We start from the raw sequence: 27870 nt of genomic DNA on the forward strand, positions 1-27870 counted from the left end.
AAAAAAAATGGCGATCGCTTCGCCGGAAGATCAGAGGAGAGAACTAGGGGGAGGGACTTTGCAGAAACTGCAACAATGGTAACGCACAGAACTTTCCTGCTAGTGTTGCAGATTGGTTGCAAGAGTGTAGCGCTTTCTGGAAGGTGAATCCACTTTTTGGGATTTCCCTGAAAGTGCTACAATGAAGCGCTTTTTGCGGATCGGTTTCAGGAGTGTTGCAGATTGTCAACAACATTGTGCATAACAGCAAATCAGTAGCGATTTCAATTTGCAACCATTGTGCAATTTTGAATGAGTGCGGAATGACCCTGTGATTAGCCTGAGCCCTCCATCTTCAGTATGGGAACCCCAATACTGACTTATCTTCTCCCTGATCCGTGTCCAGATTTTGGGCCACCAAAGTACATTAGGCTTTAGAGAGTCATTTTCTCTCCATTCATACAAACGTATCTGCAAATGTAAGTTTCCACATATTTTAGGTAAATCTAAAATACAGTTTCATTGGCAAGACACCGATTAACCTCCTGGGGTATATAAAAGCTTTTATTATTTTTGTAAGATTCAGATTTAAACAGTGAACCTCCCATATAAATAACCTGTTTCTGTTCAGCAAATGTCCTCAGCAGCAGGACTTGCAGCAGATATTGCCTCATTAGGCAGTCAGCGAGAAATGAAAAGTGCCTTTTTCTAGCATCTGAAGTGCTAGAACTTAACCTGATTAGTGTAGTTGCCAAAGTATACATAATATTCTTGAGTTACCTCCAGGCTGTAATCCCATGTTTCTCTCCCATCAACTATTCCCATGCCTTCTAACTCACTGAGTATCCTTGTCTAACACAACATTCCTATTTTTATCCCCACCCCTCTCTGCTGCCCAGTTCACCGTTTTTATAACCTTTCCAAATTCCTCCTTATCCCCTCAAGAACACGTAACCCTGTTCAGCATCCACCTCCCTGTCTCTGCAGAATTATTAAATCAGTCCCTACAGTTTCATTCCTTGCAGACGTCCTGCCAGAGGCAGAGAAAGCTGACTCTGGGACATCTTCCCTCATGCTTCATTTGGTGGAACCAAAGTTGAACTATTCTAGCAAGTAGCAACCTAGATGCTAAGATAGGGTGTGAAAATGAAGGGCAACAGGTAAGTGTATTTCTAAGTGAGAGCAGCCACTGGAAGAGGGGAGAGGGAAAGATCAGTGGATTGCATTTAAAACAGACTTTGCTGCTTTTTGGTATGTCACTTAAGCATTTAAAGATGAAAGTCTTTGTCAGCTTTTCAAGTGCATTTTGTTGCATTGGGGGAAAGATACAACCATGGAATCTTAAGCAGCCTTGCTTGCAAACTGCTTGCTAACAAATCTTTAACATCATTTGCGGTGGTTAAGCGATGAAAGGGCATGACTTTATTTGGAAGTGTTCATTCATGTTGAAGCTGTCTTTTCTTACAGGAAATATCCAGTTTTCTTCTACATGTGCTGTTTTCTGGGGTTTCTGGCATCAGCGACTATTCAACAGAAAACAAGTAAGAATCTGTTTCATTATATTTACTAAAATTGTGGCAATTAAACTATTATCCCATAGTTACCTATATGTACAAGTGTAAAGTGGTTAGCAGTATAACTAGGTTATTGATGAATGAATGATAATGAGGGGTTTGGAGACCAAGACGTATGAAGAAAGGTTGGGGGAGCTTGGTCTGTTTAGCGTAGAGAGGAGACGACTGAGACGGGATCTGATAACCATCTTCAAGTATTTTAAAGGGTGCCATGTAGAGGATGGAGCAGAGTTGTTCTCTCTTGCCCCAGAGGGACACACCAGAACCAATGGGATAAAATTAATTCAAAATAAATTCCGTCTAAGTGGTTTCTCAGTGGAACAGGCTTCCTCGGGTGGTGGTGGGTTCTCCAACTTTGGAAATTTTTAAACAGGCGGAGAGGCTGATTCTGTGAAGCTTAAAGGGGTGTCAGGTTACAGTGGTTGAGCGATAGGGTTGTGAGTGTCCTGCATAGTGCAGGGGGTTGAATTAGATGACCCATGATGTCCCTTCCAACTCTATTATTCTATGATTCTATAAATGAGGGGTAGGACTGTATGGCAAAAATGCCGTTTCATGATTGCCATTTTAAATGGCTAAATTTTGTATTTTTATCTCCCCCACCCACTGTGACGCTTTAAAATGTTCTAAGATAAAGGTATTACACTTCTGAAATCAGAGATTCAAAAATAGTTATAGTGGCGTAGGCCAACATTTTTTTGTTAGAATATTTATTTTTATTAGTTTTAGATTTATTTCCCTCCACTCTCAGCCGTGCCGGCTTGCGGCAGGTTACACATACACATGGAATCTAGCTAATGAAGACAGGGTTCTCTGTAGTCTGAAAAAGGTTCATACTCCTACACTTGACCGAAATGCATCCAGTAGGTGTTCTGACTCAAAGACACAGTGAGATGTCCTTAAGCCAAGTAGTTTTATTCAGGACATTGACTTACTAATTTTATAATTCTTATGTTCTCAGAACAGCCTGTCAGCACTATCTTTAAAAATCTCTATTGTGCAAAGATACTAAATACTTAGCTGTATTAGACAAATAAAATAATTAGAATGGTTTCTTGAGTGGGAGAGGCAGAAGTTTTTGATGTATTTCATTATTTAGTCATATGAGATGGAAACTACCATTTACTATCAGTCTTTGGACTAGACTTATATCAGATTACCCCACTTTTGGAGGGACATCTGGGTTCACCTGGCAAATTGTACTTATGTTGAAATTAATATATTACAATACTATTTTTGCATTCTATGCATTCTATGAAACTTTTTGTTGCTCCATATAGACCAAATCTTAAATCAAGAATTCCCCCCCCCCCCGGTCAATGGTGTCCTGCTTTACCAATGTTAAAATCTGGTCACCTTAGACTAGACAACAGCGTCTCTGTGGGCTGACAAGGTATTTTATTATAAGCTGTGTAAGTCTCTATTTAGTGCTCCAGTGATGTTTTCCTACTGAACTCGAAGCACTGTAGAAATAGAACTTTTAAGTCAACATAAACCAATGTTTAGTTTTCCTTTTTGAATCTTTAGGGAGGGGTTAAGAGGTACACAAATGGGTGGGGAGCTCCCCACCACCAAGTCTTCACAGTTGCTGCTTTGAGTGAGCCCTTCAAATGGCTATAGCATTTCAAATGGTGAAATGGCTATTTGTCCTTGCAAGAGACTTTCTTCTATGCTCTTGTTCACAACCCTGAATGCCATTACCCTGTAGGGTATGTGATCAAACATGGGAGAGGAAGGAGTGGGGACATCTGAAATATGAAAGGCGGAGGGAGGGAAGCCAAGAGCTTTGAATCCCGACTGTTGGTTGGGTTGAGGTAGACTTGGCACTTGTTTGTTTTGAATTAAGTGTAGCTGTTGACTTAGCTAACTAGCTAGCTAGAAATTTTTAAAGGTTTTCCAAACCACTAGAAGTTTCACACTGTAGATTTCTTTATATTAGTCTATGCCTGGGAAGGTAGTTGACTTTCAGAAAAGCAAGGAAGAAAACAGTTATCCACCACAGCTATATATTTCATAAGAAATTGAACACCATATTCACCATTCTCTGAATGTGGTTGCAGTGCCTCATTTGTCTTGAGCTGTGGACTTCAGCTGCACTAGAATATCTTCCCTCTTTTGGGTGTGTCTTTAATTAATTTGTCTTCCTGAATTTTTTGTATCCTAATTCACTTTGAAACAAGCACTCCCTCAGGAATCAGGACAGAAAGCAGTCTTGGGCATCAATAGATGGAGAGTGTTGGATTTATTTTTTAATAAATAAGTGCCGTTGCTCTTTGTTGAGTCACTTGCCTCCACGGAATCAGCTAATGTATCTGATATTCCTTGCAGGGTTTCCACTAACTTTCAGTTCCAACACACAGAGTGACCTTTGCCCAGTTAGAAGGATCGGCCAAGATGACTTACCAGGCAAGTACATACTTGCAGCTACAGATATGCTTCTATCAAATAAATTATTTTATAACATTTTTATGTCTTCCTCCAGTCTTGATTTTGCTTCTTCAAGGCTAGTAGAAATCTCATTTTGTTAGGAAAAAAGCTACTATTTATAGACAATGTTATTCCACTTACTCTATTTCTCAGTCTAAAATTTCCAAATTTACACATTTGTTCCTTTTTAGGCTATGATTTGATCTCACAGTTCCAGCTTGACAAAGCAGCTTCCAGAGGCATTATCCGGCGTGTGGTAGGCTCCACAGATTTGCAAGTGGCTTACAAGTTAGGCACAAATGTAGACTTCAGGATTCCAACTAGGTAATACATCAAATGACTTTTATCCTTTTAAATATGTGTTTAGATGTACTGTCATCTGCCTACTCAGCTGGCCAAGCCAGACACAAAAAACAAATTGTACCCTTACTTCTAAGCATTCTTTCTTTTGCCTATGTATGACGCTACCAAAGATCTGCCTGAACCAGCATTTTTTGAGTGATTAAAATTGTACTTCAATACATAGCAGAGTTGAACAGTTTTTTCCTTATACAGTGCTCCAGTTAGCCCTCTGTCTCTATGCTAACAGCATGATAATCAAGGTAGGTTTGTGCTTGCATATTCATTATCCAGAAATGGCACTGATTTGTACGTATGAAGTACCCATCAACAATCATACACAGTGAATGGAGGATTATCACAAAAATCTTCAATGAAAGGAGTATATTCCTGCACCCAACTACAAGTAATTGCTGAATAGTAGTTTACTGAGTCATATGATAGTGGTCTAAATCCAACCACAAAATCTGAAGCCAAAAAATGGTGGTGGAAGTGTCCACCAGGTCCCTCTGCTGTTCCACTCCTGCCCGCCCCCCATTGCTGTATCAAAGGTTAAGCTGATCCCCAGGAACAATTTTTCTGGGATGCAAAATAGGTGATGGCATTACCTGAAATCATAGTCCCCTCTTAAGAAAATGTAAGTCATTGGAATACTGGATTTGTATACAGGCCACTGAGCATTATACCTGCATTTGAGCTAGTGTTTAAGATTTTATACATCAAAAAGTAATCCTCATGTCATCTACTTTATGCTTGTTTGGGCAGACTTTCCCCATTCAAGCAACATCTGGATGCACGTAGTGTCAACTACTGCCATAACTTTAAGTGTATATTTCCACTGAGTCACTTTCCACCCTGGCCCCAAAGAAAGCTCAATATTAATTTCTTTCCTCCTGCTGCATAGGCTCATAACAGCTTTGCATCTCCAAAAGATCTAAAATGAATTGATTGTATGAATCAGGAAGAAGAAATGTGTTTATGGTATTCTCAGTTTCCAGGTGACCTAACCCTCCCCTCTCCCCTAGCTTTAACCAATGTAATGCAGCAGGATTTTAAGTGCTGGCATCTCAATTTTTTTCAGTGTTTTAAATCTGATAGTGAAATGGCCTGTTTATAAAAATGAAATGTGAAATTAAATTAAATGAAAAGTGAAATGATACCTTGTATCATAACATGTTGCTATCCTTCAATGTTAAAAAAATTTATTCATATTTATAAATCATTTTAAAAATATTGTGGACTTCAAAACTTTTATTTTTTGCCACAAGTACAATACTATGTGAACTGGGAAAAGGACATGGCCACAGTGAAGCACAGCAGGCTGTGGCTACTGGCATCCATTCCAAGCACCCGGCTTATGAGAAATTCCATGAATGAATCACAAAAGGCCACCTCAGAAGAGAGGGGTGTATATTTGATGCAGCTTGAATAACCTGCTTGTGAGTAATGCAACCATTCCAAACATCCAGGCTACTGAGAAAGCCATTACACCTCACTATCCCGAGACTATCATTTATTCATATATGAAGCATGTAATTATTTTTAATATTAGACTAGGATACAACAGTGAGCTATTACGCAGGAAATGTGATTGCTTCCCTGCAAGTTGTTTGGGTTTGACTGAAAGGACTCACTGTCTTTCACTTGCTCCTTAATAGATTGAATGTAGCTCCATCTGGTGGAGTTTCAGTGGTGCTGTTCACAAGCACAAGTGCTGAAAGACTCACTGTGGGCTTTTATAGGCCAAACAGATCGATTTTTACATACTGCTGTAATCTATACCATCAGCTGCATCCAACTCGCCTTTTTCTTGATTTAGGCGGGATCATGTCTCTTTAGGGATCATTAAGGATCATAGGAAACATTAGAGGAGTTGCAAAGGTTAGTTGGAATTATTCCACAATGAACGCCAGGAGTTAGGGTTTGAGCTCATGGATACCATGGTAAATTGATATAGGACTCCAGAGGAATATAAGTGTAAATGTGTTATGTAAAACATATCAGCTAGGCCTTCCCCAAATGGAAAGGAGTCCTATGAGGATCTATTACATAAGCTTATGTATCATTGTTTCACTTGGTCTCTTCTGGGGGCTTTTCTACCTTTTAATGTATCTCTTTCTGTGCTTTATTTTCTATGTAACATTACAGTCTAAGGTAATAAGAAGGTCATCCACTTAGATTTGCACTGTGTGGAGAGGAACTTGTACAAACTCTTTGACTATGAGTTGGATTTTAAAAAATCCTTTTAATATGAAGGGATATTGGGATTATTGTGAATGATTTAGATCCATTATTTCAGCCAAATTCCTGCCTATCACATTCCCTATTTTTTATAAATCTGAAGAAGCAAATATAATGGCAATGAAATGTAACAATAGTAGTACAATATATCTTTCAGTTTTATGTTACTAATCCTGGTGATTTTTCTAACAAAGCATTATAAACTACTTTGGGGATTTTATAGAAGTGTTTAGGTGATTGTTTTACCTTCTGAATTAACTTCAGACAAATATTATGCATAGACAGAAGGCCACGATTAATATGATTAAAAAAAACATTTGGAGTACATTTGGGGATTTCCTCTTTATTGTTTTGCTGAGTGAAGAGCTGAGAAAGAACCTTCACTAGAGGGCATCCAGTATTATGAATATCATTTACAAGGCTTTTGCTGGCAGTTTAAATAGCTTGATATTTTACATTTTCTGTTATCATATAGTTTTCTATCTTAGAGCCCAGAGCCTAGGAGAGTGGTGGACTTATAAGTAAATAAACAAGAATACAAAATGTCAGTCTTGCATCCCTCTGTTTTTCACAGTGCAATTCCAACAACACGTTCTATTGAATGCACCTGACAACATTCTGAGTAGACCTATTTAGGATTGTTCTCTCAACCTTTGTTACTCAGTAATCAATCTCAAAACAGGAAACATTTTATTACCTAAAGCTAAACCTTTAAGGCTGAAATTCTGTCACAGTTTCCTAGCTGTAAGCTCCATCAAACATGATGAGCATCATTCATGGGATCAGGACACAGCAGGATTGTATAGAAGTATGCTAATTTGAGTGTCCAGGAATTGCTGCAATTCTCTGTCTCCTTGTAGACAGTAGGATCTATTCTGTTATGTGCTTAGTTACAAAACTGTAGGCCACCTCCTGCATCCTTGGATGTTCAGACACATTCAAGTAGTAGCAGAATCTTTATGTATAGATTGATATGATATTAATAGTTTTTATCATCTGTTGTGTGAATGGGACCTGTGTGTTTTGTTATGTCTGTGTCTGTATGCTGATCTTGGATGGTAATAAAGCAATTGAATGATTGAATAGCAGAATCATGTTACTCAAATGCATTAGTCATCTGGGTCTTGGTTGTTTCCTAGAGCAGAAGACTGTATCTGTTGTCGAAAAGATATAGTTTTGATTTAAATGCTCAAGTTTGGCTGGACTCCTCTGAGCCTATGCTGTAAGAATCCTTAATCTTTTTTGAGATTGGTCTGTTGTCTCTTTAATTAATTGACAGTTAATTAATTTACTCCCAAAAGATATAGTTCTTCATGGGGAATTCCCAGTGAGAAATGATGTCCAGCTCTAACAGACAGAGTTTAACAATTGTATAATTTTTGAGATTTTTTCCCTCAGTCTCTGGATGAATTTGCCTGTGTCCATTTAAAAAAGAAAACCCTGGAACATTCCTTTGTGCAAATCCAAGGATATGCAGAGTAGTTGCTCAGTCAAAAGAAACCTTGCTGCTGTCCACCAGAATTTTGAGCAAAAAATGAAAAAAAGCACTGGGGTAACTGACCCATGCTGGTTACTTATATATGTTTATATTAAAAGTAAAATATAATATTAATATTAAGTACAATTCAATAACTTCAGACTTATTATTAGGCCCTGTCTATTCTGCACTTGTTATTAGGCCCTGTCTATTCTGCACTGATTGATTCCCATGTGCCCCTATTCTACCTAGGAGCCTGGAATTAGGCATTGTAAACAGTGCACTGAGTAAAACGGTTCGTTCGGAATTCATGGATCTCTATGGTGATAATTGCTATAGACTCTGTGTGTAGAACTGGGCAATGTAACAGTAGAGTTCCAGACAGTGTGTGAGAGCAGCCGCTCACTAACACAGGAAGCCCCACTCAGCTGCACAGGGTCTTGCACATTTTACCATTGCCGCAACTGTATTCTGCTTTGGATGAACGACTCTGCTTCATAGGGAGGGGAGAATTAGAAGGAACATTGATCCATTAAGTTTCAAAGTCTGGCTGGGGGTCACAGTCCATGTACATTGTTAGCCTCAACTATTCCCAAGCTTCACCAGAATTAATAAAACCCTTTTGCATTTGTATCTTATTTTGAAGTGCCAGATTCTAAGCGTTCTAATCCAGCGAAAAGATGATGTGGGAATTGTAACACTGGCACCATGATGCAAAAGTCTAGCATGCAAAATGCTGCCTTCTTTGGCAAACCTCCTTTGTGGAATGAAGTGAATTCCAATTATTATTCAGTGCTTCTGATTTGCATATCTCCAAGGAAACCTTGGAAATTAATGTAAGAATAAAAACTAGAAGGTTATCTGTTTTGTTCCAGTGATTTTCCCATCACCAATAAATAATGCAAAATGAATGAATTCTTTGTCAGTGCTATGCTTTTCACACCAGTGAGAGACAACATATAACATGGAAGTTATTTTATTGAAATTGAGTTTGATATCTTGGGAAACAAAACTGAAAGGCCTGTTTCTGTGCATGACATGTGATTGAAGATCCTATCTTCCCACTGTGTAAGCCCAGGGAGAGAATGGCCATGTGCCTTCTGATAACTTACACAAGAGCCAGCCCGCGTTGGCTTGTTGAATGGCCACTGTTGGTGGTGGAAAGTACTGTCAAGTCACAGCTGGTTTACAGGAACCCCATAGGATTTTCAAGGCAAGAGCCATTCAGGGGTGGTTTACCATTGCCCACCTCCGCATCACAACCCTATATTCCTTGGAGATCTCCCATCCAAACACTAACCTGGATCTTGCTTTGCTTCTAAGTTTCAATGAAAATCAGGTTAGCTTGGGCTACCCAGGTCATGGTGGAATGGCCAGTGCAAATGGTCTGAGACATTGCAGTGAGGGGTGGTATATAAATCGAATGAATGAATGTTTAAAAAGCAACAGTTGCTGCTTCATCTGGATGTTGAATGTGCCAGCAGGAAGCCCATGATTGCTTTATTACATCGAGGATATATATATAATTTAGTAGTGTAGGCTCATGTTTTTTGGTTCCTGCTGTACATTGACAAGAATGTGTGAAACCCTCCTCAGCCACACATCTCATAGATATATTGACTATCATAGCCCCATTCAGTTGTTACATTCTTGGCACTGTGACTGTGTTGACAGAATGAATGTACTAAATGCAATCTTCTCAATATTTGAGAGTTTGTTCGAAATGGGTTGTGTAGATTGTGTGTATCAGATGTCAGGTTTATTTGAGGCCTGGAATGTGTATTCAAAGCTGGTATATATGTGTGTTACTCCTTTCAAAAGAAACAATGATTGCACATTTTATAAGACCATTCAAATGAAATAACTGAAAAGAGCTCATGTCTTAACAGAAGCACAGAACAGCTGTGAAGTTCAACTTGGACCCTAACAAGTTCCTTGAAAGTCGGGTGGGGTATTAAATAATTTGCAACTCAACCTACATTTACCACACCCATGCTAAGTTAAAGTGTCCTGAGAAGTGATGCTGTACATGTCAGTTGAAGAGCTGTGGTGTTAAAGATGTTAAAGCTCATAGCATACCAGTGAATTCAGTCCATGACTTCACTGTCAGCAAATGTATAAATCTCATAAGGAAGCAACCGTGCAGCTATTTCAATGTCAACAACATGTATCCTAGTAATGCTCACTCAACTAAAAATTTGCCTGAAATATTATAGTAATTTTAATAGGTCCATTGTTGTCATTTTTGTCAGCAGCATTACCAACATTGTGTTTACATTACTTTACGTTCACACAAATTAAACATTTTACATAGTACCATAAACACTTCTAAAATCCTGTCAGAACTACCAAAGAGTAAATTTAAAAAGAACCAACTGAAACATCTGCAGAAATAAAATCAGGTAGATGGAATGGTGAAGGAATAAGAATATGTGGGTTAGTTCCTTTGATGAATTAAGAAGTCCATCAAAACAAATCTACTGTTCTGATTTTATGACATGGACCGTTTATGCACTGGAGTTTTCATGCCAGGCTGCAGGTTGGAGGTTTAGTGGCAGGTTGCCCCACCGTTTCCTGCACCCACATGGGGGAGTATTTGGCCCAGTGCGCCTCATCTGCCCCCAATTTGTGCTTCTGCAGGGGAGCTGGGGCAGTAAAGTTCCCAGTGCATAAACGGTCATGGTGATCAAATCAAGTATCGATGTATAGGGCACAAGGCAGGTGTAAATACGATCACACTTGCCTAAAGATATTGTTATAGGTTAACACTGTTACAAGATTGCTTTGATTTAATACCCAGCACTGGTTTGTTGTTTGCAAATTTCTAAGCTTAAAGCCTTGTCTTGGAGTTATTTGTGACATACAAAGTTACTGTTGAGTTCTCTATCTAGTAGGATTGTCGCACTAATGGTACTCTGGGCACCCAAAACTACCAGTGCGCAGATGGTATGTTGAGGCAGTGGTCTCATTATGTTTTTTAAGTGATAATTTGCCCCACACAGGTAATAAATAACCTATGACATCAAGCTTGGATTATTTCCACCCTACACAGGTCTTTATATCCTAATGGATTACCTGATGAGTACTCCATTCTAACTACTTTTCGGATGGCTGGAAATACGCTGCAGAAGTACTGGAGTTTTTGGCAAGTTTTGGACTCTTCTGGAAAAGAACAAGTTGGATTGAAGTTTAATGGACAGGCCAAGTCCCTTGAATACTCATACCGAGGAATGGATGGAAGACTCCAGACAGCAACATTTTTGGATTTGCCATATTTGTTTGATTCCCAGTGGCACAAGGTCATGATCGGTATAGAAAAAAGCACTATCACTCTTTATGTCGACTGCATTATGATACAAACTCTAAGCATAAGGCCGAGGGGAAAGATCAACACTGATGGCTTTACCATGCTTGGCAAACTGAAAAATAATCCTCAGATTTCAGTTCCGGTAAGTTTTCTATGTTTACCTTTGCAAGTAAAGTGCTCACTTTGGTGCAATGTGATATATTTTGTTTCAAGTAGAGCAGTAAGAAATGCATCTTTGATCTTATAGCCAAATAATTATCATCTCTTAAAAAGATTTAATCAACAAAATCTCTTTACACTGAGTATCTGGAAATGTGCTTATTCTAAGCCTTACCAGAATCATGAGGAAAAATCTAAGGAGAGGCATATTTAAAGCATGAGTTGAGAACAGATGCTGGCTTTATTGCACTGCTGAAGATTTAAATATAATTCTTGTCATGATTCAATACTAAGCACAATCAACAGCTTTGCAAATTAACAATGAACATGATTGAATTATGTTATAGCTAAACAACTTATCAAAATTCATTATGAGTTCAGTGACATGAAACATGCAACCAAATGAAAGGGTTGGCCACAATTTTTTTAAAACTAATTTTATTTGTAGGCCACATTACTTCAAAGATGCAGCCTAGCAATAATGTGTGAGAATGGTCAAAATTTAAATCTGCAGTATAGTCTCATGTTTGTATGAAATGATACATTTTTAAAAAGAACTTCTGTGTTTGGAATATATATTCACACATATATGCGTATACGTAGATTAAATAGCTGGAATCTTTGGAAGTAGTACAAGCACCTTGCTTATGACATTGCAACATGGGCAAAATATATGAAAAGATTGTCACTGAATAATTCTGCTCATGTTGGCTTTTGAAGGTTTTTCTGCTGTGCTCTTCTGCCAAGAAAGTGGGACCCACAGCTGTGACACAATGTGACAAGCTTATTTATTTGCAGAGATGAATTGTGATTGGTGTGAAGTATGTAAGAAAAGTGTGAAGTATCTACAGTCAGTGATGGACAGAAAATAATTTGTACCTGCCACGTTCCAAGCAGGCTTGGATATATTCTTGAAAGGTTGTTTTCCCCCCTCAGATAATGAGTCACGCTGCATTTTATGTCCAATAACATAATAGAGATTTGTTTCAGGGAAACAGAAGAGAGACATTCAGGGATGCATGCACACCAAATTTAATCCAGTTCCATCATGCCATATATGATCATTCACTGCTAGTTTACCCCACTTTACAACATTTGCTATTTAGTTCATTAGGATCTACTAGCATTGACATTTTGTGATTAATACAAACAAACTGATCAGGAATTCAACTGGGAGCCAGTGTGGCTGCCGGAGCACAGGATGGATATGGGTCTTCCAAGGTGTTCCAGTAAGAACCCTGGCTGTTGCATTCTGGACCAGTTGTAATTTCCAAAGCAGGAATAAGGGTAGACCCATGTAGTGTGAATTACAGATATCTAGTCTAGAAGTGATCATCACATGGATCACTGTGGCTAGGTGCTCCAGGGCCAAGTAGGGCACTAGTAGCTTGGCTTGGTGGAGGTGGAAGAATGCCAGCTGCACTACTCTTGTGACCTGCCCCTCCATAGAAAGGGATGCATCGAAGATCACGCCCAAATTCCTGGCAACATGTGCAACAGACAGCTCCATCCCACCCAGGCAGGGCAATCACGCTTCCTTTTTTGGACTCTTCCTAAATAGCCACAGGACTTCTATCTTTGAAGGGTTGAATTTTAGATGATTCTGCTTGAGCCACCCCATCACTGCATCCAGACATCTGGCAAAGGAATCTGGGTGGGAGTCTGGGTGGCCATTGATCAGGAAGAAGGGCTGTGTGTCTTTTGCATATTGATGACACCCAAGCCTAAACCTCCAGACCAGCTGGCAAGAGAATGCCTGAAGATGGTGAAAAAGATTGTAGAGATGACTGCCCCCTGAAGTACTCCACATGGGAGTTGGCAGTGGTGTGACTGTCTCTCTCCAACAGCTACCCTCTGTCCGTGACCCCAGAGAAAGTCCCCCATATTCTGGCATCGGTAAGGTGGAGCGCTAAAGGTTCATGATCAAATGTCAAATGCTGCCATAAGGTCATGCAATATGAGCAGTGCTGACCCACCATGATCCAGCTGGCACCAGAGGTCATCCATCAGGGCAACCAGCGCCATCTCCACCTAATAGCTAGTCTGGAAGCCTGAGTGGGATGAATCTAGAACTGAAGCTTCATCCAGGAATGCTAATGATTGGTCTGTGACAGCCATTTCCATGACCTTCCCCAGAAACACTAGGTGCGAGATGGGGCAGTAGGTGGTAGGTTCCCATGGGTACAATGATGGTTTCTTCGACTTCTGGTGAACCATTCCTTTACCTGAGGAGTGGGGAGAGAAGTTTTTGTTGTCTATGCTTTCGGATTCTCAGCCACCTCTTTGGGAGGCTAAAAGCTGTGACAAGGTGGTGGGGGAAAGTGGGAGGAGTCTCCCACCAGGAAGCATGCAATTGCAAGATTTCCAACTGTGAGTTTTCAAGCAGGAGGCAGTGTATGCTTTACAGTCTAATCTGATCCCAAAGGGTTGTGACAATGTTTCAGACCATGTGAATGAGGATCAGTGCCACCGCTATTCCATAGCTGTAGCCTGGAGTTTGAAACTGTAGCTGTGTTTGTAATTGTCCGTAGATGACATGACTTAAATGCATGAAACTTCATACATGTCCTTTGTAAGGTGGTTTTTGTTGACCAACATGCCATATATTTGTTTTGACAACACATTTACTGAGGCACTGGTTTGTATTAGGATCTGTTTCTTGCTTGCATAGGAATATTTTGCATCATGATTAAATACTACTTCTACTGTGTCGCTTGTGCCCTGAGGAGATGGTAAAAGTACAGAGGCTATATAAAAGCATGTTTGCTCCAGATGGGTCTGTTGTAGGGTTGACAGCTCTGTGTTGGGAAATCGCTGGAGATATTGGGAGTGCAGCCTTTGGAGCAGCCCTTCTCAACCTTTTTACCATTGATCAACCCCTGAAACATTTTTTAGGCTTCAAGAACCCCCAGAAGTGGTGCAACTGTGCAGAATATGGCTGGGAAGCATAGCTGTCTACACATGTACCTGAGGTCCCACCCCCTCCAGGCCCATCATTGGCCATTTTGGGAAGATTGGGTGGGTTGACATGACCATATATGGTCAAAGCACCCAATACATGTTTAACATTAAAAATAACTATATAAAAATTAATTAACTCCCCCCATTTGGAAAACCCTTCCAGGGCCATCAAGTCCCCCCCTGGGTTTCATGAAGCTCTGGTTGAAAAAGCCAGATGTGGAGGGTGGAGTTGGGGGAGGGAACTCAGCAGGACATACTGCCATAGAATTTATCCTCCAAATCAGCCATTTTCTCCAGGGGAACTGATCTTGGTTATCTTGGAGATTACTTTTAATACTGGGAGATCCCCACGTGCCACCTAGAGGTAAACCTAGGCTATTGGGTCACAATCAACTGTGTTCATATTCTTTGGTGCCTTTGGATTTCTGTATTGGATTTCTGTGCCTTGTTTAAGACAACTTGGGAAATGTCTTTTCTGTAAGAGGGAATACCTGAGCCAATGCTTGCTTGTGAAAAGAGCTCTTTCTCAGAGGAAGGCAAGCAGCCATTTTGTCTAAATCCATTCTGTGCTCAAGTGTAAGATTCTGTATATAGAGAGAGCCTCTTATAGACCATTTATGCACTGGGATCTTCACTGCCCCAGCACCCATGCAAGAGAAAAAATCAGGGGCAGATGAGGAGCACCTGGCCAAATGCTCCCCCGTGTGGGTGCAGGAAGGAAGTGGGGCTACCTGCCATGACTAAAACTCCATCCTGCAGCCCGGCATGAAACCTCCAGTGCATAAATGGTCTTAATCAACACAGAATAACTTTATTCAAGAGAAACAAATGAACACAAGATGTAACTCATTCCTTTGTAGCAGTTTTCCAGCTAGTTTACCAAGGCATAAATAAAACCTAGGTTGGGAATACTCCAGGTTCTAGTATCCTGGAACATAAAATAGACAAATGAACATTACAAGATCTTCCACAGATTGACCCCAATAACGTCTTGCCCTCTCTAGTAATCCTTGCCTCCTTTGGCTTCTTGGTTGCTACACATGGCCCTCTGTCAAAGGATTTCAGATCCATTGGTGCTGTGGGGGGCACTTTTGGTAGCAAAGAGGAGCTATTCAGTATATTGACATTACCTGGAACTGATGTTGGAATGTCCAAGGGCAATACTCTGACTTTTGGGTAAAACTCTGTGGTAAAATTTGCTACTAACCATAGAGTTTTGCCCCCAAAACAGACCATCACCCCTCCCCCAATTATACCAATGTGCTGATGTTACTTATGAGTGATGTCAGCATGTCACATTAAAATCTGCCAGTTTGGTGTAAGTTGCACCAGGAAAGCTGGGGACCCCCCGCCTGGACCATGGGACCTGGCGGCCCTTCTCAGTCACTATCATTCCCTCATTAGCAAGTTTTATTATGCTCCTTTCTGTATTACCCCGAATGTTTTCACAATCATTCCTTTGGACTGACTTGTTCCAAACTAGAGGATCCCCAGCTCCAGTTAGCTCCTCCCCCCCAACTCTTTTATACAGGTTCAGCTTGTCTAAGAATGTTCCCCAGTGCCTAAAAATTTAAACCCCACTTCCTGGCACCACTTTCTCACCCACGCATTGAGACTCCTGATCTGTTCCAGCTTGGTGTAGTGGTTAGGAGTGTGGATTTCTAATCTGGTGAGCTGGGTTTGATTCCACCCTCCCCCACATGCAACCAGCTGGGTGACCTTGGGCTCACCACAGCACTGATGAAGCTGTTCTGACCGAATAGTTATACTAGGGCTCTCTCAGCCTCACCCACAGCACAAGGTGTCTGTTGTGGGGAGAGGAAAGGGAAGGGGATTGTAAACTGCTTTGAGACTCCTGGTAGAGAAAAGCGGCATATAAGAACCAACTCTTCTTCTCCATCCTGGCACTAATTCTCTGAATCCCAGAGCCAGGAGACAACATCAGGGGAAGAAGGGCTTTCCCAACCTGGATCTGGCAACCATACCCCCAGACACCCTTTGGTAGCCAGTGGTGAGCTTGCAGCCCTATTTGTTATAGATATTTAAGATGAAATGTTTTGTGAAGACACACGTAAATATATTTTAGCTTATCCACACAATAGGGTAGCCCCTTCTAGGTTGGGAAATATCTGTAGATTTTGGGTTGAGACTAATGAGAGCAAGATTTGAGGAGGAGAGAGACTTCAGTGGGGGTATAATGCCATAGAGGCCACCTTCCAAAGCAGCCATGTTCTCCAGGTAAACTAATATCTGTATCCTGTAGATCAGTTGTAATCCCAGGAGATTTCTACCCACCACCTGTCACATAGCCATCCCAACACAACATACATAGAGAGACTTTTCTTTTTTTCAGCCCTTTCAAAAATGTTTGAAGAAGGTGTAAAAACTCACAGAGTTAAAACTGACTCCTTCCAGATGGCTCTAGTGTACACAGAAGCCAGGTCTGCAGAATTTCACTTGGGCATCCCATTCTTAATTCTTACCGACTGACCCCTCGACACCCACTCTTCATTTAGTCTTCTGGAACGAAAAAACTCTTTTTCATAGTGTAGCTTAATATAGCTTAAATCAAACAATTACAGTATATTGATAAAGCGCAGGGCAGAGTTTTTGGTATAACTTGAAGCTTTCAAAGGAAAAACAGCATCAAATATTTGGCAAGGAATATTCAAAAGCAGTTATATGAGCCTGGTCTGTTCATACAGCACAATGAGGTGGTAGAATTAATGTGGGGGTGGGCAGTTTTCACATTTTCTAAAATTAGCACAGCATGTGAAATACTAGGATATGACAGATGTAACCTGTTCTTTACCCCCCAATGTGCCCTTTTGATTTGCTTGCAGAAAGTTTTTTGGGGGAGGGGGCATTAATGAGGAATCTGTTCCTGGACAGCCTTCAAATGTTGGCATGTTTTAGAGCCTTTTCCACATGATGTCGCCTGCATCCTGAGGCTGTCCAGTAGCTGGGTCGAGTTCTGGCCATTTTAAACTCACAATTTTGGGAATCGCAAAAACTGGATTTACATCCCTAAATATTGCATCCCATCGGTGAACAACCAGGGATAAGCCCATATGGGGGAAACATGCGATAGTCTTGACAGCCTTGTCCCGCCCTAGTACCCGCCCTTGTACCCGCCCTCCTGCTCCGAGTAATATTTTTTTTTATAAAAATGGCACGTTCTGCAAAGCTACATTGTCAAGAGTAAAATAAAATCTTCTTTAAAGTGTCCATGGTCTTTTTGGGATCAGGCAGGCAAAACACAGCCCCTTTTCTGTTTTCTGGAGGTGTGATGGGGTAGAGGGAAAACACGGGAGGGGTCTCCCTGTGAGGAGGGCTGCAAACGCGAGATTTACCATCCCTCATTTGCAAGCAGGAATCCCCTCGTGTTTTGCCCCTCCATACGGAAATTATCTGCGTTTATGTTGTCCCTGAAGAGCTGACTCATACCAGCAGCATTATGTTTTCCTAAACAGGCAAAGATTGTTCTAGTAATGTATTTTTCTTTATAAGGAACTATTTATCTTCAGTTTATGCATATATTAAACAAAGGAACAGAGTTAAGCAAATTTTGAGTCGCATATCTTAGAATGCATTGTGTGTGAACACAGCTCATGTAGGGCTTTTTGCCTCTCAGGGAAAGCTGTATACTCCTACCAGAACGATTTTGTCTGTTTTTTTTCTTTTGTTAATTCACATTCTTCTCTTGAATCAAACATATCCAGGAAGCAATTCCAGCTGCATTTCCAATTACTTGGTCCTCTGGCTGGTGTAACCCAGTTAATTTCTTTTGACCTCGGGGACCTTGGTGCTATTCCCACCTCAGCCAGAGAGTCCTCAAGTGGCCTTTTAGTTAATTGTTTCCTGTCAGCCTCAGTTTCCTATTCATAAAATGGGAGAAATTATTTCCAGTCCTATTAGGATCAATGAGATAAGGAAAGGCTTTTATCTATGCTGCGCCTAAAGGAAAGGACAGTGTTAAACAATCAAAGCAAATCATAACTGTTTCAAAACATGCCAAGGGCCGCTCAGCAGAATACCTGTGCTGCTAAATCACTGTCAAAAGATGAATTTCTGCTAATAACATTTGTTTTGTCCTCCCTGTCCCTAGTTTGAAATCCAGTGGATGCTGATTCATTGTGACCCTCAACGACCCCAAAGAGAAACTTGCGGGGAACTTATAAGCAGCATCTCGGTAAGAAGAAAGCCAAAGACCAATCTCCTAACTTTTGGTGTCGATATTTAGAATGCCTTAACCTCTCCCCCTCCTTCAAATGTATTAAGGAGTGTGTGGAAAATAATGTCAGGTGGGGTTGGGGTTTGTCCTTGCCTAATGATTCTGTTCAGAGGCTACATCAAGGTGAGTGTTGCTACAGATATGCATAGAGCTAGCTGCAGGGCAAAGGGTTAAAGAGCTGGTGTCATTCAATCCCTCCTTTCTAGCCATCAGGTTTCCTCCAATCTCCCTTACCCTCCTCCACAGCCATTCATTAGCAGAAAGAACGGTGTGTATTGCAGGCTGTGCCTTTCGAGGGCTTTGGAGGAGTCCTTCTGCAGGAGATTAGATCCTAAAATCCATCTGGGGCAATCGGAGAAGTGTCTATGGCTAGCCCAGCTCCAGGCAAGGGATTTTCCTGCCTCCTAGGGGTTTTCCTGCAAGTCATTTGCCTTTGCCTGTCTCAAGTAAGTTTTGCCTGACTTTTTCTTGTTCTTTCAGATAAGTCAGACAACCATTGAGGTAAGTTTTAAAGGAAGGAGGCTTGCATAGTTCAGAGATTAAAGTGTTTTTGAATACTCCTGGCTGGCCTCTGTGCTCCCCCCCCCCGTTCATTTTTTGATTGGCAATCGAGGTTAGTGCAATGGATTTCTAAGGATGTTATGTCAGAAAATATACAAAAACTATGTTGTCTTCCTATTCACTTCTAGCAGCATCTAGCTGACCATTCTTAGAGGCACAATACTTGACTAGATGGATGTTTGATTTCATACAGCCAGGCAATTTATTGTTTAATTTAGTGGAAACTGCTGTGAAGTATTGTTTAAATAGGACAGAAAGGAAAAGTGAGTTCTATTGTTCTCTGATCTGTGGCCAGAATCATACATGTTTACAGTTGTGCTCAGGGGGACCTTTGTTCCAGCAGTCTACTGAATGCATGCAGGACAGAGGTAGGGCGGGGCAGGGCAGGGCCTGCCATTAGGATCCCCCCATAACCTTCACCAAACCTAAAACATTATCTGAGAAGTGTTTACATCTCTGGCCTATACAATGCTGCCACTTGTCCCTCAGATATGAAATGATGCCCCTGCTGCTTTGAATGGGGTTATTCTGTTCTGTAAATTTTTTTCATTCTGTCCAGTATAAGTTGTCATTTCATATGCATACTTGAAGTGACTTAATATGTATTATCTGCCCCTTACCTTGTTAAATACTCACCCCTGGAATCTGAATCAGGGCCAATAAAGAATGGCAGAAATAAGGGTTTACAACAGGGACATACAGGGATTTTAATCCATTTAATAACTGTGAATAGAGAACAAGAAATTGTTAAAAATATTCTGAGGGTACAAACACCCAACTGTGTGCAACACATGATACTATTAGCTGTTATGCAGAATGGAGATCCTTGATCAGGCTTTCAGAAGCAGGGAAACAACAGAAAATGATAAGAGTGTAATGAAACATTCCATGAATTAGTCATATGTTATATCAAAAATAGTCATCAGTAATAAGATAATTATTCTCTGAAGCTGTAAGGTGTAAGAACACATATTTTGCACACAGAGGATCTGTTTGAATCAGTTCAGTCCGGCTTAAAGGCTTTCAGTTTGTGTGACTATTAAATAACTTCTATCTGGCTATGTCTGTGGTCTGATGCAGGATTAGGCAGCAATTTATATCCCCAGGTTTTTCAATAAGGAACAAGTCTTTCAACCCATTCTTAAAATGTCAACTGGAAGGCCTGAGACAGGGATATTGTTTCCAAAGGATGCCAGAAATCAATTCTAACAAGAAAAATCTGGGACTGTATTGTAGCATAATAATCAAAGGCCGCTGTGGTACCTGAAAGGTTAATACATTTATACAAGCGAAAACATGCCAGAAAAATAATAACTGTGAATGGCTTCACAAAAAAGGACAAATATGTACCATGGTGACCCGTGACCCCCCCTCCCCCCCAAAAAAAGAAAAACCACCACATGAAACTGTTTTATGCGGAAGGCTGAAATGGCTGCTCTTCTGAAATCTGCATTAAGAAAAAAAGTCTGTTTTAAAATACTGTTTGAGAAGGAACGAGACACAACAATTATGGCTAAAACTGGAATTCTCAGCCTGAACAAAAAGGAAAGTGGGTGCCCCTGAAAGCTGCCTTCAGTGTCAGCAGTTCACCTTCTCTGCAAAACGTGTGAGGGCAGAGAAAGGGGCCTGGTGGAGGTTTACTTCACAAAGCACCTATTGTGAAGTTAACTTTGCCTGGCAGTTGGAATTTAGTCATAAAAAGGAAACAGTGACATGTTGTAGCACACGAGAGCCCTCTCCTGAGCTATTCTGAAGAATGAATCAATTGAGCACTCTGGGGTTCCATGGAAAAGAAAACCTGAACGTTTTTCTGGAAATGTTTAGGGTTTATTTGGGGTGGCATTGAGGGTTTGCTTTAAGTTACTTAATAAAGCAGAACTTATTTTTAGAAGAATTTACATTGAAAACAGTTTTACCGAGGGATAGGGCAGGGTGTATTTAAAGCGGAAAAGTCTCAGAACACTGACTTGGATATTTAACTATAATGTTTCTTCTGGGTTGTTTGCAGAGATCTTCTGGGTTATTTGCAGAGATCACTTTACTTTCTCTTGCAGCATTATTATTGGCTTTGCACAGGAACAAAGTTGATGAATATCTAGTCCAAAGAACATTATTGTACTGTACCCCATGTTAACACTTGTTCTGAAATATGCTGCCATCTTCCCATTGCAACATACTTTGTATGCCCCTCCCTATGTATTCTTGAAATTTGGAGTCTGTCCCTCACTCTGCACACACATATGCAGTGCGTGCCATAGCTGTGCACCAAATGGCACCTCTTAATCTCCAGATTATAATTACATTTTGCAAAAAGTGGCATTTGATTGCCTCTGCCTTGAATGATCTGTCATGCATTTAAAATAGTTATTGTAGAAGGAACAGAGTTCTGCACGTCTTTTAGCCCGGGCACCATCTTGGATTTTTGTATTGCTTCTCAGCCTTTTGTCTACGATTGAGCATGTGTAATTATATGGATTAGGAAGAGGTGTTGGGGTGGGAATTCAGTGGAACAAGTGCAACTGTGTGGTACATCAGGACAGGGAAACCAGTCATAGGTAGCTTCTGTCAAAATACCTTTTGGCTGCTATCCCCCCCCCCCCGCTTGTAGCTTGATTTCTAAAATTTCTTTCCATTGTGTAAACCTGTTTTTATTCCTTGCCAGAGAGGCCCCCCAGGACCACAAGGTCCCCCAGGCCCTCCAGGCCCACCAGGAGTTCCTGGCATTGATGGTATAGATGTAAGTGTTTTTTTCTGCATGACGTGGACTGTATAATATTATACAAGCAGCACTTGAAGAATTCCTCTCCACCATCATACAACGGCACTGCTGTCCCTCTGAGTATATTTAACATGTAGCCCTTGAACTTGGCTAGTGTTCTATTAATCGGCAATATTCTGTGCCAAGAACCTAAATATGTATTCCAGGTGATGTACCACAAGGAAAATGCAAAATTTTATGTAAAAAAAAATCTGAATTACGAATATAATGAGATTGTGTTTATTTGTAATAAGGATTATGTGAGATTAGTATTTATAATCTGCAATAAATACCAGATATGACTATTACATTGTAATTCTTCTCATATTTAAAATTAGTAATAGAGGCTTTGTAAGAACACTGAGTTTTTCATTATATGGGAAGAAGCTATCAGGATTTCTCTTGATAATATCTGAATTAGTATTTTACATATGATTCTGTTCTGTTCACATTATCACATGCCTTAAAATGCATTTCATTTCCCTGACTCCTTCTTCTATTTCACTAGGGAGACCGAGGTCCTAATGGGCCCCCAGGACTTACGGTGAGTGTTTTGCATATGTTGACTGAAACGAAATATAGACAGGAAAAAAGTATTGTAGGATCTCTGTGTACAGATCTCACTTTAATTTTTTCTTTAACAAATTCATTCTTGCAGGGCCCAGATGGTGAACCAGGCAAACCAGGGGCCTCTGGAATGCCAGGAGAACCAGGAGCGGATGTGAGTAGAAGTTTCCTTCTCTTGAATCAGTCAGAGCCCTCTCTGTCTTCTGTGTTATACGTGTTAAGGTTGTCTGGTGCAATTCCTGTCCAGGGCTTTAGAGCAGGGGTAGTCAAACTGCGGCCCTCCAGATGTCCATGGACTACAAATCCCAGGAGCCCCCTGCCAGCATTTGCTGGCAGGGGGCTCCTGGGAATTGTAGTCCATGGACATCTGGAGGGCCGCAGTTTGACTACCCCTGCTTTAGAGCATCGTTTTGAATTGGTAGTTCCATAGAATTAAAATGGCATTCTGGTGCAGATGGAATGTGCATTGTTTTCTTTTTTAAAATCTGAACATAGCAGCTGGTGAGCTAAGTAACTGGGGAGTGGCATCACAGTTTACACTGAGATTTCTGAATGTAGGCAAGATGAAGCCATGTTTTGCAGCCTGCCTTCTTTGCTTGGCATAGCAGGGTATAGCAAAACGAATGGGAGATACCAGTAGGAGGAAGGTTGGAGAGACTGGCCCATATTTCATGGCAGGAATCCAGTGTTTATTTTAGCATCAGAACCTGGGAGTAATCCATCTGCTTCCTCTGTCCTTTCCCCCCATCCATCTGATGCTCAGGATGAGATAGCATAGGCTCCCTTGGGGATGAGTAAAGTGAGAAACAGTGGATGTATTTATTAAACAGACCCAAATACCAGAGGTTTTTTTTAGTACAGTTACAAAATCCTGTCTGAGACAGCAAGATGATAGGATTGTTTTTTTTCCTAAGGAAGTCTGTATGTTTCCTGAAAACAATTTTTCTGCTTAATTTTTCATGTGAGTTTTGTGCACACTGAATGTGGAAATAAAATAGTTGAGGTGTAAGTTCATTGTACATCAAAGATTTGTGACTTAGTTTATGCCAGCAGATATTATCATGATCCCAGATCTGTGTGGGCCTCCCATGTGTGCAGAATACCTCCTGTAGTTCAGGTTGGATTTCTAGCCCACTTGGTTTGAGCAGACGAATCATAAGCATATGACATATATACACATCTCCCAGGTCATGTGGCGTTTTAAATACAGGCAACTGGAGGATGTCCTGTTTATGTATCTGGTATGGTTTGCTCTTTCCCCTTCAAAGTGGTGGAGAACAAAGCCAAATGGCTGCCAAATATTTAACCTTTCAGATTTGCTCCCTTTTGCTTCAAAGGAGGGGGAACAAAACTGAAGGGTTAAATGAAGCCCCTTCCTGGGCGCTCCCTGCCCTCTTTCTCCTGTCTGTGGTTAGCCATGGCTGGAAGAAAGGTGGAAGGGAAGTCTGCGGCTGGGGCTTGCCACAGCAGGGAGAGAAGAAGTTGGACCAGTTCAATTTGTGGGCCACCTTGAACTGAACTGCTCTTTTTCAGTTCATGCTTATCCCTAGTATATCAAACATGGACCATCCAATGAATCATTTCCATACACTAAGATTTATGTGGAGTACTTTGTTTTGAGGGGTTAATTGTCAAGGTCAATGTAATGCATAACTGTGGCCAAATTGCATGTGACAATGAGGAGGCGCTTTGTGGCACCTTCCCCTGAAGATTAACACAATTCTATTCCAGCAGAAGCTTTCATGGATTATTGCCTGTTTATTCAAACAGCAGGTTCAAGAGGTCATGAAATGTAGGAAATACAGAGTAAAGTATTATGCAACATTGAAATCTATTCAGGGAAATACAGTTATGACTAGCTATTCACCTTCTGTTTGGGGCAGAAAGTGTCAGGTTTTGCTAAGATAGCCACAATTAACTGTATACATAAAATCATGACTATACACCCCGACAAAATGCTGAAGATTCCAAAGCCTCCTATTGGTGGAATCTCTACTCCCCCAGGGCCAATTGCTGCTCTTGCTCCTTCCTTCAGGCCTGCTATGAAAGGAGCCTCTAACAGCCCCTGACTGAGGGGAGGGAGGTGTTCCTGAGAGCAATGCAAGGGAGTCTGAGGGCATGGGTGTGCTTTCCTTTTGATGGGGGCTGGGGGGGGGGATGCTTTGCCCTCCAGCCTAACCGCTGGCTGACAGGGAGGCCACAGTTAAGCACCTTCTCACAAAATACTGCCGTAGCCGGCCTCACTGCTAGAGGGAAGATGCAGCCAAGCCATGAGTGTCTCTTCACCACTCTCTGAATATTTGAGGCCTACTGTGCAAGATTGCTGTGGAGATTGAAGACATGAGGTCTACTGTAAAGGGTTGTTGTGCAAATGAAACTGTTGCAGGGGTTCTTTTGCTTTCTGTTTCATTTATACAACATCCCTGTGCAGTAGTCCTCAAGTGTTTCATCTCCAAACCAACCTGTGTGGGAGGCCTCAAAGGTTTCTTTTACACAACAGCCCTGTCTGCCACCCCCCACCCCCAACCAGCCAATTCTGCCTGGAGAGCTGATCTTTATAGTCTAGAGCTGAGCTGTAATTCCAGTCCTCACCTGGAAGTTGGCTACCCCTGGGTTGGAAATATTCCTTGAGGTTTGAAATATCTTTTATTTGAAGGATAGTGACTTTAAGATCTGAAACTAAGTCTCCCAGTTAACTGAAATGTTCTCACACTGGTTTATGTTTTTTTAATGGAAGACTGGTGTCCCTTTATTGGGTAAGGATGACTAAGTGGATGAACCCGGGATGGTATAGCTATACTAGATGGACCAATGGTCTGATCCAGCAGAGCACTTATATCTCTGTTCTGATATATCTCAAATATATGTTCCCTCATGCAGATGCATTTCTTTAATGATATTACCAGAAAGTATTCTAGATGGATCTAGGGTTCTAGTCCTTTGCTTTTTGGATTCAAGGCCACCAGAGCATTTCCCAGGTTTGGCTGTGTCTTTGCCAAGTTTGCACCCTTACCCCAGAAACTGAATATTCTGCACTCTTTAGAGTTGTGAACTCCAGGATGGAGATGGAGTCTGGGGAGAGCAGGGCTTGGAATGGGGAAGGACCACTCAACAGTGTATAATACCATAGAGTCTACCCTCCAAAGCAGCCATTTTCTCCAGAAGAGATGGTTTCTGTAGTTTGGAGATCAGTTGTAATTCTGGGAGATCTCCGGGCTCCACCTAGAAGTTGGTACCTCTACCATTCTTGCTTGAAGGGTTTACTGGGGTCTGCTTCATAAGTCATATCAAGTGTATGAGCCATTAGTTTTCCTTTGATAGCCAGTAGGGTGCAGTGGTTGGAGTTTGAGATTAAGGCTATGAAAAATTGGGCCATAGCCAACAAAATGAATTTTAATAGGGAGACATGTAAAGTATCACATCTGGGTAATAGTAAAGTGACACATAGGTATAAGATGGGGGATACCTGACTTGGCAGTCGTACATGTGAAATGGACTTAGGACTTTTGTTGGACAATAAGTTGAATATGAGCCAACAATATGATATGAAGGCCAATGTGAAGGCTATTGTGATATTAGGCTGTGTTGCATGAAGCACAGAATATAGAGCAAGGAAAATTATTATACACTATTCTGCATTGGTCAGACCCCATCACAGTCCAAGAAGGATATTGGCAATGTAGCTTGGAGAAGAGCTAGGATAGCTATGTTTAACTACATGAAAGGTAGACATGTTGAAGGCGGAACAACGTTTCTATAGCAGCTTTAGATACAAAGACTAGGAGCAATGGATTTAAATTACGGGAAAGGAGGTTCCACTTAAATATTAGAAAGCATTTTCTGATTGTGAGGACTGTTTGTAGACAGAAGGTGTTGGAGTCTCCTTTATGGAAGTTTTAGGTGGAGATTGGACAAGCACCTGTCAGGAATGTGTGGTTTTTAAGACTCTGAGAAAGTGGTGGTGGGGGGGGGCTGCACTGGATGGTCCTTTGTGGTATCTTCCAGCTCTCTGTGATCCTATTTCTGAGGCTGAGGAGACGTGTTCCAGTGTTTGCTCAGCCCTGAAGTTCAGTGTGTGCTGTTGGCCAATCACAATTTTTCAGCTTATCCTTCCTCACAAAGTAGGAATGAGGGTTAAATGGAGAAGAAATGATGTATGCTGCCAAGAGGAAGGGTTAGGCAAGAATTTAAGATATAGGTAGTGGTAGTTTGATGGTTGCACTAATGACTTTATATGGATATGATTATCATGGCAGTGTATGAATGTATCTCACAGGCATGGTTTCAAAAAAAAGGTTTTTAAATAATGGGGATGGGCAGAAGGAGAAATTTTCTATTAATGATTATAAGAATCATGTTTCCATTCAGATCTTGTTACTGTTCCAGCTGTCCCGGTTGTCTGGGTCCCCACTCCAATGCCCTGGACTGCCCCTGCTTGCTCCAGGAGACACTGCCCCACCCAACCCAACCCAACTAATGGGGCACAGAACTCTCCTCAAGTATATGAGGGGCCCTGGAGAGCTGCTACTGACAGCGCCAAGGGTGGGCCAGCTTGAAGATATCCCCAAGCCCCAGAGAAACAGTGAAAGGGCTAGATGAGTTCCCATAAACAGCACCTATCTGAGGAAGACATGCAAGAGGCCCCAGAGGACAGAGCCAGCCCCTTGAGAGCAGGCCTGTAACCCGCAAACAGACCCTGAGCCCCCATGTCCGTCCTGTGCCCCAACAACTGCACAGGCATGGAAGGAAAGGACACAGATGTGTGGCTGGTAACCAGAAGGCCTAAGCTACTAGGCATCTAGCCAGCTGTTGGGTGCTGTCACGACCACCCTTTTAAGACCTTGGGGGCAGGAGCATGAGAGCAGTGGCACAGAAGGCAGCTGGGTATAAAAGGAGGGAGAAGGTGCTCAGGGTTGGATGCAAGAGGGAGGAGGAGAGCAGATGACTGATGGGTGAGGAGGAGAGACAGCAAGAGAGATAGAGAAGGAAAGTGATGGAGGGAGGAAGACCAGATGGAGGAGAGTCAGGAGGAGGAGAATAACAATGGTGAGTGGAGAGGGAGAGGGGTGAGAGAAAGGCTGAGAAAGGTGAGGAAAAGTTGGAGGCACAGGGTAGCCAGCTGAAGGGCTGCAGCCTTAGAGAGACCTCAAGGCCTTCACAGCAGTGCTGCTGTAAAACAATTGGTTTTATTTCATTCACTTAGTCTTCAACATTTTTCTGGTTTTTAAAGCACTCGTGCAGCTCTGTTTCTTGGATGTTGTCTGCCCCCCTTTTAATTGTTCATTG

General features: G+C 41.4%; 1 protein-coding gene across 2 annotated transcripts in view; it reads left to right on the plus strand.

Annotated features, from left to right (window-relative positions):
- COL9A1 (collagen type IX alpha 1 chain) overlaps nucleotides 1-27870 on the plus strand; it is a 109274-nt gene that overhangs the window by 17516 nt on the left and 63888 nt on the right. The window contains exons 1-10 of one of the 2 annotated variants that reach the window (XM_077307547.1): nucleotides 925-1139; nucleotides 1447-1520; nucleotides 3882-3959; nucleotides 4172-4304; nucleotides 11090-11486; nucleotides 18573-18656; nucleotides 19179-19199; nucleotides 21922-21996; nucleotides 22526-22561; nucleotides 22676-22738. In XM_077307547.1, coding sequence (XP_077163662.1) covers nucleotides 1126-1139; nucleotides 1447-1520; nucleotides 3882-3959; nucleotides 4172-4304; nucleotides 11090-11486; nucleotides 18573-18656; nucleotides 19179-19199; nucleotides 21922-21996; nucleotides 22526-22561; nucleotides 22676-22738 — 975 coding nt within the window. In that variant the 5' untranslated portion in view covers nucleotides 925-1125. Of the gene's footprint in view, nucleotides 1-924; nucleotides 1140-1446; nucleotides 1521-3881; nucleotides 3960-4171; nucleotides 4305-11089; nucleotides 11487-18572; nucleotides 18657-19178; nucleotides 19200-21921; nucleotides 21997-22525; nucleotides 22562-22675; nucleotides 22739-27870 lie in introns of those variants that run through there. The other variant, XM_077307542.1, reaches the window with a different exon arrangement.

Source organism: Paroedura picta, chromosome 1 (genome assembly GCF_049243985.1).
Source record: "Paroedura picta isolate Pp20150507F chromosome 1, Ppicta_v3.0, whole genome shotgun sequence".
NCBI lineage: Eukaryota > Metazoa > Chordata > Lepidosauria > Squamata > Gekkonidae > Paroedura > Paroedura picta.